At 41.2% G+C, this 12,984-nt stretch overlaps 1 protein-coding gene and 1 long non-coding RNA gene across 3 annotated transcripts in view; one reads left to right on the forward strand and one right to left on the reverse strand.

Moving 5' to 3' along the window:
- Nucleotides 1–12,984, forward strand: part of IQCH (IQ motif containing H) — a 131,113-nt gene that overhangs the window by 114,360 nt on the left and 3,769 nt on the right. The window contains exons 19-20 of one of the 2 annotated variants that reach the window (XM_073653455.1): nucleotides 311–375; nucleotides 12,389–12,497. In XM_073653455.1, the coding sequence (XP_073509556.1) occupies nucleotides 311–375; nucleotides 12,389–12,497 (174 nt within the window). The remainder of the gene's footprint in view (nucleotides 1–310; nucleotides 376–12,388; nucleotides 12,498–12,984) is intronic. The other variant, XM_073653456.1, reaches the window with a different exon arrangement.
- The window catches only part of LOC141166612 (uncharacterized), a 104,499-nt gene that overhangs the window by 45,740 nt on the left and 45,775 nt on the right, over nucleotides 1–12,984 (reverse strand). Inside the window, exon 3 of the long non-coding RNA XR_012251331.1 lies at nucleotides 12,362–12,614. This is a non-coding gene — a long non-coding RNA (uncharacterized lncRNA). The remainder of the gene's footprint in view (nucleotides 1–12,361; nucleotides 12,615–12,984) is intronic.

Here is a 12,984-nt window from a genome sequence, read left to right on the forward strand (position 1 = left end):
ATTTGAATTGCATTACTGCTCTAGATAAGAGGAAAAAATAAAGATACTTAACACATACTTAGCCAGGCCACAATTTGATCTATAGAAGAATAAATGTTGGAGGATAGGGACAAGAGACATTTCTATTCCAGTCCCTAACTGTCTGACCATGGGCTTATTATTGAAATCATGTCACATGTAAGTCTGGCAGATAATCAGCAGTTGACCCCTGACACCATCCCCGTACTTGGCAGCAGGTTATCTTAGGACTTAATATATATTGATTATTCAAACTAATCAGGTCACAAATAACACATTTTCCTTTACTTAGCAGGAAAAACAAGGAACAGTGTTTGCACTCTTGGAAAACCAGAAAAGGCATCGCATAGGAATGATGTGAGTATCTCCAATACAATTCTGTAGATTCTGGCCTTAGGTAGACTTTTCATAAATTTTACCTGGTGATAGGTAATCCCTTATTTTCATATCCATAGAGAATGCTGTATCTTGCTGCAAATGGAGTGCCTCCCATGGGTTCTGCTGAGCCAAATAAAACTGTGTTAAAGAGGACCTTCCACTTTCACTACTTTTTTATTCATAACTACCTACCGCCTCATAAAGTGGCTGAAGAGCTGATTAATTTTTTTTTGTTTCCCTTTTCCTTTCTCACCACTCTGTTGTAGAGCTTATCTGGATGGGGAGGTGTTTTACTTTTCCCCCTCTATAATGCTGGCCAATCATAACCATTTTCAGTTTGATCATGTGAGACTTGAAGTGTCTTACTTGATCTCACTGACAACGCCTTACTATCATTACAGCACCAGGATAGGAGAAAAGCTGCTGTGTGAGTGCGCCAGAGCAGATCGTGAGTGCGCCAGAGCAGATGATGAGTGCGCCAGAGCAGATCGTGAGTGCGCCAGAGCAGATCGTGAGTGCGCCAGAGCAGATCGTGAGTGCGCCAGAGCAGATGATGAGTGCGCCAGAGCAGATCGTGAGTGCGCCAGAGCAGATCGTGAGTGCGCCAGAGCAGATGATGAGTGCGCCAGAGCAGATGATGAGTGCGCCAGAGCAGATGATGAGTGCGCCAGAGCAGATGATGAGTGCGCCAGAGCAGATCGTGAGTGCGCCAGAGCAGATCGTGAGTGCGCCAGAGCAGATGATGAGTGCGCCAGAGCAGATGATGAGTGCGCCAGAGCAGATCGTGAGTGCGCCAGAGCAGATCGTGAGTGCGCCAGAGCAGATCGTGAGTGCGCCAGAGCAGATCGTGAGTGCGCCAGAGCAGATCGTGAGTGCGCCAGAGCAGATGATGAGTGCGCCAGAGCAGATGATGAGTGCGCCAGAGCAGATGATGAGTGCGCCAGAGCAGTGAAGATCATTGTGGTAGCAGCATTTATCACATACAACACTCTGGTCAGGTATCAGGGAATAATGAGGTTGGTGGTATGCCCCGATACCTGTTGTAGGCCCATCGTGTTGTATGTGACAAATGCTGCTCAAATGATGAACTTCACGTTTCTTCACTCCCACTCTGCAGCTCTCCGCTTCTTCCTGTGCTCAACAGAAGATAGGAGCTCTCAGCGTGAACAAAAGACGCATAAAGTTTCACCTGATCAAGATGAAAAGCTTGTTTTGACATTCTTTGTGGACTTTTGTATTTTGCTGTCTTCCTATGATTAGGCAGGATCATACGGGTTAAAAGTAAACCGCTCCAGATAACAATCACTGTTGCTGCCCCCTTCCTTGAAGGGGAAATTAGCATATTAGCTGCAGTAACATTCAGAAATCTATATGTCAGCAATGCAATGGAGAAAAAGAAAAGGGGAAAAAAAAACCTTTTAATCAGCTCTTCAGCCACTTTATGATCAGGTAGACAGTTAAGAATAGAAAAAAGTAGTGAGAGGTCCTCTTTAACCCCTTAAGGACCGAGCCACTTCGTACGTTAATGACCAGGTCTCATTTTTTAAATCTGACCACTGTCACTTTATGAGGTAATAACTCTAGAACTCTTAAATGGATTCCCCTGATTATGAGATTGTTTTTTTGTGACATATTGTACTTCATGATAGTGGTAAAACTTCTTCGATATGATTTGCGTTTATTTGTGAAAAAAATGGAAATTTGGTGAAAATTTTGCAATTTTCAAATTTAGAATTGTTATGCCCTTAAATCGGAGAGATATGTCATACAAAATAGTACAGCACAATTTTGGAAACAATTTTTTTTTTGTTAGGAAGTTATAAGGGTTAAATAATTTCTTATTTTTCCAACAAAATTTACAAAATCATTTTTTTTAGTGACCACGTCACATTTAAAGTGACTTTGAGGGGCCTTTATGACAGAAAATACCCAAAAGTGACACCATTCTAAAACCTGCACCCCTCAAGGTGCTCAAAACTACATTCAAGAAGTTTATTAATCCTTCAGGTGCTTCACAGGAACTGAAGCAATGAGGAATAAAAAAATTGACATTTAACTTTTTTTCACAAAAAATTAAATTTAGACCCAATTTTTTTTATTTTCATAAGGGTAAGAGATAAAAATGGACCCCAAAATGTATTGTGAAATTTCTTCTGAGCATGCTGATACCCAATATGTGGCGGAAAACCACTGTTTGGGCGCATGGCAGGGCTCGGAAGGGACGGAGCGCCATTTGACTTTTTGAATTCAAAATTTGCTTGAATAATTAGTGGACGCCATGTTGCATTTGGAGAGCCCCTGATGTGCCTAAACAGTGGAAACCCCCCACAAGTGACCCCATTTTAGAAACTAGACCCATCAATGAACTTATCTGAACCCCCAGGTGCTTCACAGAAGTTTATAACGTAGAGCTGTGAAAATAAAAAAATCACATTTTTTCCACAAAAATTTTCTTTTAGCCCCAATTTTTTTATTTTCACAAGGGTAATAGGAGAAAATGGACCCAAAAGTTGTTGTGCAATTTCTCCTGAATAAGCCGATATCTCATATGTCAGTGAAAATCACTGTTTGAGCACACGGCAGGGTTCGGAAGGGAAGGAGCATCGTTTGGCTTTTTGAACGCAAAATTGGCTGGAACTGAGAGCGGATGCCATTTTGTATTTAGAGAGCCCCTGATGTGCCTAAACAGTGGAAACCCCCACAAGAGAAGCCATTTTGGAAACTAGACCCCTCAGTGAACGTATCTAGATGAGAGGTGAGCACTTTGAACCCCCACGTGCTTCACAGAAGTTTATATCGTTGAGCCATGAAAATAAAAAAAATCACATTTTTTTTCCACAAAAATTTTCTTTTAGCCTCAAATTTTTTATTTTCACAAGGGTAATAGGAGAAAATTGACCTCTCATTTTGTTGTGCAATTTCTCCTGAGTGCGCCAATACCCCAGATGTAATTGGGAACTACTTTTGAGGCACAGTGCAAAGGTCAGAAGGAAGGAGAACCATTTTATAGTACAGATTTTACTGTTATGGTTTGAGGGTGCCATGACCCACTGGGAGATCCCCTGAGGTGCCAGAACAGCAGAATTACCCATAAGTGACCCCATTTTACAAACTACACTTCTCAATGAACTCATCTAGGGGTGCAGTGATCATATTGACACCACGGGTTTGTCACAGAATTTTATACCATTGGGCAATGAAGAAAAAATAATTACATTTTTTCCACAAAAATTTTGTTTTAGCCCCAGATTTTACATTTTCAAATGGGGATAATGGATAAAAATGACACCAAAATATGTCCCCCAATTTGTACTGAATGTGGCAATACCTCATATGTGGCTGTACAGTACTGCTTAGTCACGTGGCGATACTCGGGAGGGACGGAGCGCTATTTGCCTCCTGGAGAGCAGTTTTTCCTAGAATAGTTTGCGGACTCCATATACAGAGCCCCTAAATGCTAGAAGAGCAGAATCCCCCCTCGAGTGACCCCATTTTGGAAATTATGCCCCTGCCAAACATGTGGACGCTAAATGTGGTTTAGGCACACTGGGGCTCAGAAGGGCGGGGGGGGATGGGGGGTGCTTTAGAATTTCGGAGCGCAGAATTCGCTGGATCTCTTTTGGGGGCGAGGAGCCATAGCGCTTTTCCAGAGCCCTTGTTCTACTAGTAACGTGGAAGCCCCCTATATTCTCATTGACAGATAATGGACCTGAGTGTTTTGTTTTTTTTGTGGATTGAGTTGAAGCTTTTATTGGGAACATTTTGCGTAACATTTAGGATCACATTTATCCAGCGCTCTATGCTGAGCTCATATATCGGAGATTCCATCTAATTCTCTGAGTGATGTGATTCAAGTGAAGCCCCGGAGGGATCCATTCACTATAATGAGGCAGCAGAGTTACTCTGGACTCTGTCTGGCCTCTGTTCAGCGTTGTCCTTCTTTTCAGAGGTGCACAAAACTGCGGCCGACCACGCTTTTATGCACGCATAAAAACCGCAGTGCTTCCATCTGCCTCATTATAGGGAATCTTCCTCTGGGACAGTCATGTAAGGGCTTGTTTTTTGCGGGACGTGTTGACGTTTTTATTTGTTCCATTTTCGGGCACATGACATTTTTTGATCGCTTTCTATTCCGAATTTTGGGGAAGCAGAATGAACAAAAACCGGCACTTCAGGAATTGTTTTTTTTTATGCCACTCTACGTGTGGTAAAATTGATAAGGCAGCTTTATTCTTCGGGTCAGTACAATTACAGCGATACCTCATTTATATAGTTTTTTTTTATGTTTTGGCGCTTTTACACAATAAAACCTTTTATAGAAAAAATAATTATTTTTGCAACGCTGTATTCTGAAAGCTATAACTTTTTTATTTTTCCGCTGATGGAGCCGTATGGTGGCTTGTTTTTTGCGGGTCAAGATGACATTTTCAGCTGTACCAATTTTATTTATATTCATTTTCTTATCGCATTTTATTCCACTTTTTTCCAGAGGTATGATGATAAAGCATTGTTTGCTTTGTTTTTTGGGTTTTTTTTTACGGCGTTCACTGAAGGGGTTAACTAGTGTAACACTTTTATAACTTGGGTTGTTCCGGACGCGGCAATACCAAATATGTGTACTTTTATTATTTTGTTGTTTTTTTTTTACATAAAAATGTGTATTTATTAGTGTAATATTTTTATTATTATTATTATGTAATATATATTTTTACAATTTTTTTTACCATCTTTTACTTAGTCCCTTTATGGGACTTTCACTTTTTTTCCCTTTGATCACAGGTATAATGCATTGCAATGCACTAGATTGCAGCACATTATACCTATAGTGAAAGCTCCTGAGACCATGCTGTGAGCATGGTCTCAGCAGCTTTCCGTTGCTTGGTGACCCGGTCACCATGGCAACGATTGGGGGCGTTGATCTTAAGACAGAGGAAGCTTCCAGCCCTCTGCCTGTCTCAACGCTTCGATCGCAACATTCAGGGGGGTTAACAGCCAGGGGTGGTGATGACACCACTCCTGATTGTTTAATGCCACCAGCAGCGCTGACCTCCGGCACTGATCAGGAAGTTGCTGATATTTCTGATTGACTGACTGATCACAGCGATCAAAATAAGTAAACTAGGGGAACAGAACATCCAATAAAATAATATGCTAAATGTTGGAAGCCAAGATATAATACAAATACAACTTGTAGTATTAAAATCGTAGTACATATATCATCGAATAACAATAAACCAGAAAGAGGGTTTTACGTCCAGAGCACCCGGCCCTAAGGTCAACAAGAATTAAATGTTTAATGTCCTCAGAAGGTCATCCAGGATCACTAATTACTTGATGAGATGGGATTCAACTAAAGGTACCGTCACACTTAGCGACGCTACAGCGATCCCGACAACGATACGACCTGGCAGGGATCGTTGCTAAGTCGCTATGTGGTCGCTGGTGAGATGTCAAACAGTCAGATCTTCCCAACGACGCAGCAACAATACGGCGACCCGTAGCGACCTGTATAACGATGCAACGCAAATGCACGCCTATGTGTCTCAGTTCTGAGTCGCCAACGAGGTCGTTGGTAAGGTGTCAAACACACGGATGCATGCTACCCAGCGGGACCTCAACGATCAAAAAATGTTCCAGGCCATTTCGACACGACCAGCGATCTCACAGCAGGGGCCTGGTCGCTGCTACGTGTCATACGTAGCGAGATCGCTGCTGAGGTCGCTGTTGCGTCACAAAACTTGTAACTCAGCAGCGATCTCGCTTAGTGTGACGGGGGGCTTAACTGTACAGCAATTAACAAAACAAAACAAAAAATTGGAGGGGAGGCGTGTTTGTCCCTGAGTCCCTTCATGCTCTTATTTTCCAAGGTGCTTTATGTTTTTGGATCATCGGGTCTTGTAGAAGTTCCCCCTCCTAGGTTGTCTTCTGGAAGTGACTTTTTACATTCTTCTGGATTGTGGAGGGTAGGATAGCTATGATACTTTTACATATATTAAAGACGTTTTCTACCCTAAATTCTTTGAGGATGGACGTCTCTACCCAATCCATTTGAAAGAGAAAAGATAATATTTAAAAAAATTATTCATGTGCTGAATCATGGGGAGATCTCAAAGTTTGAAAGATTGTTTTTTTTTTTCCTGCAGCTCAGATCTCATGTCTAAGAGTTTCCCAGCTCCATTTTCCCATTTGTATTTGTACCCCATTTCAAGGGGTTAAAAATTGGTCAGATGTGTCAGGACATATGGCTTGATTCATTAAGAACAGAGTGAACATTATCAAGAGGGCGTGCTGAAGTCAGACGCTCCTGATTCATGAAGCGGTACAGGGACTGGAGGGAGATTTCTGGAGTACGGAACGCTACAACTAAGTATGAATTAGACAATCTGTGGCATCCCGTCCCAGCTTCGCCAATTTTGGTGGAGCTTGGCGCAAATCTGGATTGCACCTAATTTTTGTGACTTTTCAAAGCTTTTACGCCAGAATTCTGGCATCTAAGCTTTGATGAATCAGGCCCATAGTGTTTTATTCTTAGCCAAAATCTCACTCTCTATCATCTCACACGACCATAGGCAGTGTGTGATGTCAGCTTGGGGAGAGCCACATTTAAAAACCTGCATCTGTCGGAAAAATGCCCATCTTGTAGCCTCTGGGGTGAGAGATGAGATATATGATCTGGGGAAGATTCTTAAGGTCATTTCAACATATCTAGTGGATGGGGGCATTTTAAGGGAATAAGTCAACATTAATAGTCATTCCGAGATGTTAGTGTCAGGTAAGGAATGTCTCCAGCCAGAAGGGCTTGTTGTGGTCATATCGGTGTCTATGAGTGTGATAATGTTTTTTCAAAATGCAGAAAAACTGTCCCTTGTGACGACAGAAGTGCCCACAACTCTATGGAAAGTTTGGTCCCACTCAGGTGATTGGTTGCCATAGAGGCATTTACCTATGTAATTCAATGCCTGTAAGTAAGGGATGTGTAGATCGGGGTAATTTTCTCTCGAATACTATGGAGTGAGTATATGGATTTTGAGGTGACATTCACAATGTGGCTATTCGAGCAAAGACTCTGTTTGTGCCACGTTTTAAATATTGTTTGGGGGCTACCATTTTGAAAATCTGGGTTTCCAAAAAGGGATATATATATATAAAGAGAGGAGGGGATTATGTTTTTCAAGTGTTATGATTAGCTAGCAATAGACAATGGACATAGAGAGCCTGGTTTGGGTGAGGTTAGCTTTCTCAGCCCTGCTGCATGTTACACCTAAAAACTCTGATTGTGTCACAACGGCTGCGTCCAGTAAACTAAGTGATCCATCGTTGAATTCAGTGTCTCTTTGCCTACATCAGGCTGTTCTCAAATGAGGTAGAAAAACCTGCTGACAGATTCCCTTTAATAGAGGGTTTTCTCAATTTTGAGGGAAGATCCACATTTGAGGATTCAAGAGATTGGGTAATGAAAATGAGATTCAGATATATTGGGTAGAGGAAGAGAGGTCTGTGGGGGAGTTCTATAAGGGTTTTAATAGTAATCTTAGAGGATCTCGGTAATTTTGGGTACATCCAACTGCCGGGTTCCAGCTGTAGTGTCTTGAATTGGGCATTTAGATAGGATTTGCAATCTGAAGAAGTTAAGTAAGTTGGAAAATTCAAAATGAAATTTTTGTTGATAATTGGGAGGAGATTCTAGGACACTGTGATTGGTCTTTTGTCGAAGATGACTGTCATATGATAAAGTGTGTTGCATACCCTGGGGAACAGGATATCGGTTATTATAAAATAATCAATTCAGGAGAATGAATCATGTACCTGGGAGTAATATATGATTGTGGAGCCTACTGAAACAGACTAAAGGACCTTTTTAACCCCTTAAGCCCCGGAGCATTTTTCGTTTTTGCATTTTCGTTTTTGCTCCCCTTGTTCCCAGAGCCATAGCGTTTTTATTTTTGGTCAATATGGCCATGTGAGGGCTTATTTTTTGCGGGACGAGTTGTACTTTTTAACGCCATTACTAGTTTTATCATATCCTGTACGGGAAAACGGGAAAAAAATTCCAAGTGCGGTAAAATTGCAAAAAAAGTGCAATACCACAGTTGTTTTTTATTTATTTTTTTTACCACGTTCACTGAATGCTAAAACTGACCTGCCCTTCTTATTCTACAGGTCATTACGAGTTCATAGACACCAAACATGTATAGGTTCTTTTATATTTAAGTGGTGAAAAAAAATTCCAAAATTTGGTAAAAAAAAAAATAAAAAATAGCGCCATTTTCTAAGACCCGTAGCGTCTCCATTTTTCGTGATCTGGGGCTGGTTGATGGCTTATTTTTTGCGTGCCGGGCTGACGTTTTTATTGATAACATTTGGGGTAGATCCGATGTTTTGATCGCCCGTTATTGCATTTTATTGAAATTTTGCGGCGACCAAAAAACGTAATTCTGGCATTTAGAATTTTTTTCTCGTTACGCCGTTTACCGATCGGAATAATTCTTTTTTTATATTGATAGATCGGGCGATTCTGAACGCGGCGATACCAAATATGTGTATGTGGGGTTTTTTTTTATATATTTTTATTTTGAAACTTATTTTGAAAGTTTTTAAAAACTTTTTTTTTTTACTTTTTGCATGCTTCAATAGTCTCCATAGGAGACTAGAAGCAGCAACTATCCGATCGCCTCTGCTACATACAGGGGACGAGCAGGTCCCCTGCATGCAGCAGAATTGGTCCTGTGCTATGAGCGCCGACCACTAGGTGGCGCTCATAGCGACAAGATCATGACAACCACAGGCGTCTGCTGCAGACCCTGGGTTGTCATGCACGCCCATCGGCGACCCGCGATCACGTGACGGGGTCGCCGGTGGGCGGGGCTTATGACGCGCTACCCGGAAGCGCGCGTTAAATGCTGCTGTTGGAGATTGACAGCGGCATTTAACTGGTTAACAGCCGTGGGTGGATCGCGATTCCACCCGCGGCTGTTACGGGCACATGTCAGCTGTAAGAATCAGCTGACATGTGCTCCGTTCAGTGAGGGCTCAGCGCAGCAGCCCTCACTGAACGGGCAGTACGCAAATATGCGTACTAATACGTCCCCGGTAAGTAAGGGGTTAAACGCTTAGGAAGCCTTTGCAGGTGTTTTTTGTTAATTATTTTAATTTACTGAGATAATGACTTTTGTTTTTTCATTGGCTGTAAGCCATAATCATCAACATTAACAGAAATAAACACTTGAAATAGATCACTCTGTTAGTAATAACTCTATATAATGAGTTTCACTTTTTGTATTGAAGATCTGAAATAAATTAACTTTTTGATGATATTCTAATTTAGTTAGATGCACCTGTATTTCATTCAGTGGGAGTTTCACTAAACTTGTGTGGGTGCTGATCACCAAATACATACGTGTCCCAAGATAGATATTGCTTTATTTGGTAAATGCCATCACTACACCAGATAGAAATCAAAAGCACACGTTATCATCAGGCTCTTTCAGTTGTACAGATTTCGGCTATGGATCTGTCTATTGAAGCATAAATGTAAGATATTAAAAGTGTTTTTTTACATTTTAAATGGGTCGTCCATTATTTTGATAGTAAAGACCTTTCGTTAGGATAGGTAATCAATAGCATATGGGTTGTGGTCCGAAACATGGTACCCCCACACATCAGCTGCTTCTAGATGATTAGCCCTCATTTCTAAGCAATCCAGAGACCAAGTTCATGTGTCCCAGGTACTGCAGATCACCCCATACACAAGTTTGGGAGCTAAGCTATATTATGCAGGAGCAGCCATGAACTGCTGTGCTGTTTCTGCTCTGTACACTGATTACATCCGTCCACCGTTAACAGCTGATAGTGGGGGTACAGAATGTCGAACCACCCCAAGATCTAATATTCATTCAGTATAAGTCATCAATATGTAAATTGTGGTAACCTCTTAAAAGATCTTTTTCTGTGATCTTCTTCTAGACGTTCTCACCCTCTTTGTGATCTTTTTCTGGTAGGCCTCTATTATATTAGAGTTTGTACATGAAAATGTAACGCTAGGTATTGATAATGTATTAGCTTCTTTTTATAACTGGAAAGTCTTATCACTAATTTATCTTCACTTGGTGAATACCTAAGAGGCGTAAGTGACAGAATGGCTTTGAATTTCATATGCAGTTGGAGGCAATTAGGAGCAAAGTATCATTATAGAGCTTTCTATGAAGCCAATATGATGGTACATTAAAGTGCCACTAAGGCCTGGATCCGGCCCACCTAATATTTAGGGTAAAAATAAGCTGAAGTGGGAGGGAGGGTTTGAGTTTCTTTTTATTGTTTTTTTGGGTTTTTTTACTGAAGGGAAAACAGATTCCATCACCCTACGGGTGGTTTTCCAAAGAGTTGTTGATAAAAATGCGGCATTTAATTGGGCATTTTTTTATTTTATGGGGCATTTTTTCCTGCATTTTTTATGTGCAGCCAAAATCTAATTTTGCAGCGTTTTTCTTTGGGTGATTGATTTTTTTTTAAAGCTTCACATACACTAGTTATGTGGTTCATCCAAGTGTTTTCCCATAGACTTATCCAATGCTAGGGGACCTAAAAAGAGGTTATGGAAAGACGTCTGAATAAAAATCACCACCCAATAATTCTTGTAAAAATGTATGAAAATCCTGGTGTTTATTATAAGCCAAAACTTTCCCCACAAAGTGTGTAAAGAAGGAAGAAGGCCTTTACCCATCACAGAATCTTAGCGGTAGATATACCACCAAACGCATGCATTGTACAGAGAAGCACCAATATGCCGAATGCTTTTAGGAGAGAAATGTTCGCTTTGAGGAAAAGTGGAGCAGATTTACTAAAACTGTATATTTAGATGGTGCAAACAGACTATATAGTCTTAAAATGCTCCAAGTGTATTAAAGTGGTTCATGCTGGATAATAATTTTGGTGCATTTTACACTGTTTAATCTAAGTTTACACCATTTGTTAGTTGGCCTAATTTCTTTACTATGTTACTTCAACTTGTGACGCAATTTTGGAGCATGGGATTGCATTTTCGGCCCCACCCTTCCCCTGGCAGCTTGCCAATAGACCACGCCCCCTTGTCAAGCATGTTAAAACATAACAAATGTGTTTCAAGACATGTAAGAGTTTTTGGACATAACTTATGATCGATATTAGACCATGAAAGTGGCCACAGAGTAACCCATACAGATGCCCCAGTGCCTCTTCAGATTCGTAGGCCTGTTGCAACATTTAGCAGGGGTTGTGCTGCAAAAAGTACATTGCGCTAACTCTACTAATCAAAAGATGCACCTGGGGAAGCCGACAGGTAGGAGGAGGTTGTCTGGGCTTAGGACCGGTGGCCATGGGCTACTCACATGGCCTCTGCACTATAGTCCTGCAAATCTTTCTGCTTATCTCTAGTAGTGGCCTCTTCTGGTCAGTCTCCACATTTAGGGACTGGAGAAGTCCACTAGGTTCTAGCGATCTATGACTGAAGTCCTAGGACAGATTCATAAAGTGATTTCACCAATATGCAGCAGATACTGTAACTTTTCAGACAAGTTTATCAGGGGCGCACCTTTGTGCCAGTATTACGGATGCAACTCCTAGTCCTACTGTAGTTCTAAGGACCAAACTGACCACTTCATATGTCACTATAAACCGGCCAGTATGGATTCTTGGACACACGGTCGGGGCGGGACTTGCATCGCACAAGTGCCAATATAACACTTGTCTGAAACTGGCCTTACAATGATGAGAGCTGTATTGACACTATTGATGCCGGACACCCACTCCTATATATTTTATCAAGCAGCTCGTGAGACTGAAATTAGTGTGAATGACAGGAATAGGCATGGTCATGTATAACTTTGCATAAGGGGACAATTATAAATAGGCCTGTCCCTTAATTTTGTAGTAAGGCTAAACTTCTACATATGAATAAATGGTAAAATAATGTGTGCATTGGGGCACTGACCTGCTTCTTTCTGAATCTCATTACCAGGAGCATTGCTGAAGACCTCCAGGGAGCACTGATGACCTTTACACGCAATCTGTTCATCATCCATCAGGAAATATCAGCCCCTAACATGCAGGGAGAAACTAATTTCAAGGTGAGTTGTTAATTAAGTAACGATTTCAGCTCTGTTTTGGCAGTCAGTGGGCAGGAGCGTGTACAGAGACGCTTCATTCTTCATGAGAACATCTTTCAGTGTCTGGTAATTACTGTCCTGCAAGAGAGACAGAGAGTTAATGATCGGCACCAGGTTCCTATCACTGGGAGATTATATGTAACAATGAGATGATTTATGCTGAAAGGTTACATACATCAATAGAGAAATGGACAGACACAGCCAATAGTTATAGCCAACATTGTTATGGGACATTAAGTTGTAAGTAGATATTACATAACACTTGTAAATCTGAAGGAGTTGTATGAAATATGTTCAGAGACATTATTATCCCTTTGGCTGCACTGAATATAAATATTCACTATATTACCACAGACATTCACATGAGGGAGTCAGCGTCACCCAGTGGTTAGCCTGTATTGGTATGGACTTGTTATATTCCCCCTCCCCACATGCCAACATGTTGTGT

The sequence above is a fragment of the Phyllobates terribilis genome, unplaced genomic scaffold, assembly GCF_046119375.1.
Source record: "Phyllobates terribilis strain yellow unplaced genomic scaffold, ASM4611937v1 Scaffold_11__3_contigs__length_659146591, whole genome shotgun sequence".
NCBI lineage: Eukaryota > Metazoa > Chordata > Amphibia > Anura > Dendrobatidae > Phyllobates > Phyllobates terribilis.